Source organism: Otolemur garnettii, unplaced genomic scaffold (assembly GCF_000181295.1).
Source record: "Otolemur garnettii isolate 467f Iridium unplaced genomic scaffold, OtoGar3 scaffold00110, whole genome shotgun sequence".
Taxonomy (NCBI): domain Eukaryota; kingdom Metazoa; phylum Chordata; class Mammalia; order Primates; family Galagidae; genus Otolemur; species Otolemur garnettii.
In genome coordinates, this window is record NW_003852505.1 from 2,005,255 (window position 1) to 2,011,819 (window position 6,565).

The 6,565-nt window shown below is 35.3% G+C and overlaps 1 protein-coding gene across 2 annotated transcripts in view; it reads left to right on the forward strand.

The window, feature by feature from the left end:
* Positions 1-3,136, forward strand: part of DOCK11 (dedicator of cytokinesis 11) — a 212,033-nt gene extending 208,897 nt beyond the window's left edge. For both annotated transcript variants that reach the window (XM_003796989.2, XM_023517413.1), the window contains one exon: positions 2,664-3,136. In XM_003796989.2, the coding sequence (XP_003797037.1) occupies positions 2,664-2,783 (120 nt within the window). In that variant the 3' untranslated portion in view covers positions 2,784-3,136. The remainder of the gene's footprint in view (positions 1-2,663) is intronic.
* Positions 3,137-6,565: the final 3,429 nt, after the last annotated feature.

Genomic DNA, 6,565 nt, shown 5'->3' on the forward strand with positions numbered 1-6,565 from the left:
AAAAAAAAATAGATACTGTCATTTAAGGTGATATCTCAAGTGATTTCCAAAATTTGGGGATTGTCTTCATACCTATGCAACCTATAAAACTCTCTATTTTCATAGCATTTCTTAGCATTTTAATCTATGACTGTTAATGACAATTACAGCTGACTTAGTAAAACACAGTCTGAAAAATATAGAAGACCTGTCATCACATATAGCCACATTATATCATAATTAAGTAGTTATAAGCTTTATATAATTGCTGGCCTTTATAGAAAACCCGAGTACTCCTGGATTGTCTTGGTAAACTTCATCCCTATGGGATCCTGAAATTTGTGTCTATAGCCACTGTGAATGTGGATTGCCACCTAAGCATTTTAACATCTTAAACGTGTTTGTAAAAGTCGTGATCTTACCATAAAGACTCATTCATTTCCTCACTAATGAAAATAGCCAAAAAGGTAAATATTTCCCCAGAAATACTTCAAAGGCTTAATTTTTAACAAATTGAGGATCTTTATAAGAAACAAGGATAACTATAACCTTTAAGGAATACATTTTCAGGATGCTGATCCTGAAAAGGAGAACCTTATTTGTCCTCTTATTTGCATTTTGGTGATTGCTTAAGGGGAATTGCTTTCTGTGGTGTACTTAACAGATAGTGTTTATTGCCCAAAGAAGTGCAATGGTGGGGGAAAGCAGAGGAGAGAGAGTTCTGAGACAGGAAAAGCTAGTTGACTTTCAATTTAACTCTGCCTCTCTGCAGCTATTTTGTGTGCTTTTCTTAGAAAGACCAGTGGGAAATTTCATTACAATCAGCCCAAAGTTGACCTGAGTGACCAGGAGTCTACTTTGTAACCATTGTCATCTTCTCAGTATGGAGAATCAGGGCTAGCCAGATTTTCATCATTCTATGAGACCAGTTACCTCAGTCTCCTATGTGCCCATTCTCTGCAGCTGGGAATCTTGATGGCTTGAGGAGTCTGGAATGAGTGCTCTGTGTCTTCTTTTTTTAATCTTTACTTCTGTTAGCCAACTTAGGAATGAGTGCAAGCAGCCCCAAGGCATCCCTTTACCACTCAGTTTTTGGAGGCCTTTTTTCCCTTTCTTTCCAAAGAAGCTAGGTGATCAGAGTAGGAGAGTAGGAAACCATCCCACTTCCTGTATTGTCTGTATCTCAAGTTTAGCCCATGAGAGGGGGAGTATACCTCTCTTCAACACATAACTGTTCTGGGGTATGCTATTATCAAATAGACCACATAGTTGGTTTTTAGAAACTATCTGGTTGATGGGTTTTTGTAATGCATATATGAAACTGCATAACTCCTCCTCCTCCTTCACAAAAGATACAAAACAATTTCACATGCTGCTTTAAGCCAGTGTATACTGCATTACAGTTATTTCATTTGCATGCAGCTACATGACCTAGTCTTGAACTCTAAATTATTCAAATTGAAAGCAAATTATTCAATTTGCTATTATTACTGTGATCAAGATATTCAGAGTGGTTGTTCTATAAAGGTTTGGGCTATAGGTTGTTTCACCACTCCCCTGTGCTATAAAGTTTTCCCCAGAGCATGGATTTTTTCAAATCTACTGTCATATTTCCCACCTGTCTGTATCAGTTATTTTCAGAAATTATGGCTATTTTTCTTAGTTGTAGAGACCAGTATTTTAGATCCTTGATATTACAAATTGATAGCTAACCAAGAACACTGTCAATTTCTTTTAACTTATCTATGCAAGCTATCTTGTCATAACATGCTATATTCACGTGTGCTTTACTTTAGGCAAATGTTGATTTATAGTGAATTTTTATAAATTGAATTTCTCTATTATAGACATTCTTTAAGCCTTATGATTTGTAACAACATGAATGATATGACTCAGTACTGCCACCCTTGACCAATTTGTGGTCATGATGCTGAAATTTCAAAGCTAACTTGAAAACCAAGCATTGAAAGATTGAAACCTAAGTTAGGACCTCACAGTAAACCAGTGGATATAACATACATACTGTTTTTTTCTCTCTATCTAATCTAAGCATAAGGTTTCTGTTACTTTTGCTTTGTATCACACAAAATGGATAATTTTAAAAATAATACTGATATGAATATGTGTGTGTACTTATGGGAATACAATATTTATAATTTTGAAGCTATTTATTTCCAGGAAAAATCTTCTGTATCAGTTAGCTTATATAATCATAATGTATCTTTTTAAATATACACTTATGACTCATATCTTCATTTAGTATTATTTGCAAGTCTTCAGGGAAGAAGCATGGGTATCTGCTTATTTGAAAAGCTCCAAAGGTGATTCTGAGAACCACTGTGTTTAGAAGATGACCCGTAAACTCATATCAGAGTACACTGTTTAGAGCTTTTGTTAGGACCATCTGTTAAAAAACATTTCATTTTGATTGAAATTTGCATTTTAAATCTTTTTTGTTCTTAATCAGTAACTAGATCTTTTCTGCTTTTTTGCTATGCTGCCTTTGTAATACAGCTTTGAAGACTGAAGTCGGTAATGTTATTCTTTGCTCTTTCTGCTTTCTGTCATTTTAAATAGCTAAGTGTCAGTGATAAATTGAAATATGCCTGTAATTTCATATACACATTCTTTTTTGGCAGTGGCCATTTGCTTCATGATAACCATGTGGATTTCTTTTGTTTTAGATACTACAAGAAGACACAATGCATTCTCCCTGGATAAGCAACACATTAAATGTATTTTGTGCAATTAGTGGTACATCAAGTGACAGAGGTTACGGTTCCCCGAGATATGCCGAAGTGTGAGGAAATGCAGATGTAAATGACAATGAGACTGACCTTTCTCAGGAATATTTGGAGCTGTGCAAATATTAAAATTTAAAGATTTGATATACGTGGAGTGTTTCCTCCTGACACCAAAATCTTCATGCTTTCAAACAGGGTGCTTATGTATTTGTAAATATTTAAGCAACTTGAAAGTGCCTGGAAAATTGCACCACTGTGCTTGGTTTGTACTTTTTTAGGTATATCTATATGCTGAAAAGTAGAGCTCAAAAACCTTAACTCGATTTGCTTAATTATTGCTTAAAGTAATAATGGTACTATGTAAAATTGTATAATGGAACACAATAAAAGGTAAAACTTATTTGTAATTAGAAGTGAAGGAAATAATATTTTGAACTTAGCATTTTTGTTGACAGGAAGCTCAATTTATTATGAATCCTAATCCTTGGAGAAGAAAATTGATGGCATTTCCATGAAACATGAATATTTCACATTGGGGAAATAATTTGAATTCTTGCCAATTAGTAGTCAAGGCTGGGCCAAAAGAATCAACAGGAAGATTTCAGAAGCAAAGGATATACATAGAAATACCAATCTTACTATTCCTTGAGGTTTTGATCTGATGGTGGTGCTACATAATCAAGTGGGTTTTTCTCCCTTGCTAGGAGACATACAAGGGATTTATATGGGGTATAGGTCTCTGTAGCAAGCAACATTTGTTACAAATCTTCACTGTCTGGGGCTATCCATCAAACTAAGCAAAACACTTCTGAGAATTTGTAGTCAGTATATCCTGTGCAAGTTCAAAACTTTAGCAGCAATCTGAGGAGGGAATTTTGTAATGATTATTTTCTTCAGTCACAGGTTAACAAGCATTTTGACAGAACTTTATGGCTGCAACATGTCTTGGGTCAGAATATATAAAACCACAAATGTAGCAACTGCTATTTTGGGATTATATTTCTATCTATTAATAATAAGAAATCTCATTCTCTAAATAATTCAGGAATAACTAAGGTATAAAGAACCTTTTAAGCTTGAATTATCCATATATGTTGGCTGCCTTTCATGTAAACTTCAAGTTCTGGATTTATTTTCCTTATGTAGTTTTAGCCCATTTTACAGATGAAAAACAGACACTGAGATATAGATTGCATGGAGCCTTGGTTTTTTGAGTACTTTGTGATCAAATAAATCTTGGAGATTATGCTCCTGGCTTAACCATTTTTCCATTTTTTGTTACATACCATTTTTTTAGCTTTCAGGGAAACAGGAACTTACTTTCTAAAATTTAATTTTGTATTTTAATAAAGGATTCCAAAGCATTTCAGACAGTTTATAATTCTTTAATATCTTGGAGTAACTTGTAGTTATTTCACCCTTCACATTTAGCAAGTATGTGTAAGAAACTATCACCTAGAGTGAATGCTTCCATCTGAGAGGCATTTGGGGGAAACTCCAGCACTCTTCTGTCAATAACTAGTCCCCATTACATCTTCTAGCACATCATATTCACTGTGGGTAATTTTTATTTTATTTTTGTTGTTATTGTTGGAGTTTTTGGCCTGGGCCAGGTTTAAACCCACCACCTCTGGTATATGGGGCCAGCACCCTACTTCTTGAGCCACAGGCACTGCCCCTGGGTAATTTTTAAAAGTACAATAAATGGCCCCTGTTCCGAAGGAACTTGCAATCTAGTTAAGGAGGCAAGATTTACACAAAATTAAATAGTACAAGAATTGACAGTGTGTCAGACATGCAAGTTGTATCTGGGTATTGTCACGTGAATGCCACTGTCCATAACTCTCATCACATTAAAGGAAGGTCACTGTGAATTATAAGTATTCAGGGAGGGTTTTGTGAACAAAAGCTTTGAATGGGCTTTCAAAGATAGGGAGGATATTCTAAGCTGGAAAGCCAAAGTATAAAAAGAATTAGCAGAACTTTGGAGCATGGTGAGACCGGTTTTATTCAGAGGAGTAGTAGATAATAAATCTAGAAAGTTTGGACCTAGATTTTAGAAGACCTTGGATACCAGGCTAATGGTATTTGGATTTTAGTCAGTAAGCATGGGGGGGTTAGTCAAGGTTTTTAAATAGAGAGATTACTTAAGTAAATGTATTTTTAGACATTTAATCTTTTATATTGATGCCAGATGCATTGGCGGTAGAGGGAGATGGAAATAAGGAAACCAGTTAGACAGCTATTGCAATAATCTAGTTATGAGTCCATAAGCCCCTAGACATGAGTAATATGAACAAGAATGGAGAAGAAAGAACAAGTACAAGAGACGTTATATAGAAATACTAGACAAGACTCATCAGATGGCTAAGGAGAAAAAAGGAAAAATCAAAGATAATTTTGTGTCCTGTGGCTCATGAGTTCACTATGTCATGGCACAGTTGCGCTAGATTTATTTTTTCAACTTTCATTCTAAGGGCAGCAAGCTATAGAGAATAAAGTGGAATAGACTAGAGAAAGGTAAATCTGTCTTGAAATGCTGCGTGTATTAGTTACTACTATTTGCATAGTTTAATGATTTCATGAAATGATTTGGCCTGTACAAATTAATTCACACCAAAGAATACATTTCTGCTATATTTGATGAGTTTGCAATTAAGCTTAAGTCCACTTTCCCCTAAAAGCTATTGTTTTCTTAGTCTTCGAACATATTGTGAAAACTGAATAAGTCTCTATTGGTAGTGTTAATTTCTTGCTACAGGGAAAAACCAGAGAGAAAATAAGAAATTTCATGCAGTTTTTCCTAGTAATCACTTGTCACCAATGACATAATGTATATAAATGGCATTGTTATTACCATATTTATGATTTGGTCACCTATGAAAATATTATAAATATGTTTTTTAATGTGAAACAGAAAGCAGCTAGTATAGCAACAGCCTTGGAACCTTGACCAATATATCATCATAAAACTAGAGATGACTCATTAGTTAATCAATAAACAAGATAAGTCATAATAAGAACCCAAGCCTTTTCTCATAAATTATTAGCCTTCTCCAAGGTAAAGAACTTGAGTGTGTGTTAAAATAATAGAATTTTCCAAACTCCTTAAAATACTAGTAATTAGATGTATATCTCAGGCTTCTGATCCACAAAATGTTGGACTACTCAGTCTTGCTCTGACAGTTCTAGTTCAAATGACAAAGGGAAAGGAAAATATAAAGAATTGGTTGAGGATGTAGAATGGGTTTGTACAACATGGCTATGCCCTTATCCTGGGAGTTACAGTAAGAGTGCTTTGTTTACTTGTTTCTTCTCGTCTCTAAGTACATAATGGTCACTTCCTAAGAAAAGTGTATGTATTTTTATCCAACTCCTAGTTGAAGCTGTGAAAATTCTTCATAGATTTTGTTTCCATGCATGGGATTTTAATACTTTTTGCAACATGCTTTCCCTCTTATTTCCTCTTTATTGAGATTTAATTCATATACCATACAATTTGCCCATTTAAAGTACACAGGTCAGGCTCGGTGGCTCAAGTGGCTAAGGCGCCAGCCACATACACCTAAGGTGGTGGGTTCGAATCCAGCCCAGGCCCGCCAAACAACAATGATGGCTGCAAACCCAGCCCCAGCCAAACTGCAACAAAAAACCAACCAGGCATTGTGGTGGGTGCCTGTAGTACCAGCTACTTACGAGGCGGAGGCAAGAGAATCACCTAAGCCCAAGAGCTAGAGGTTGCTGTGAGGTGTGACACCACAGCATTCTACCAAGGGTGACAAAGTGAGACTCTGTCTCAAAAAAAAGAAAAAAAGAAAAAAAAGTATTTTGAGAAAACATGG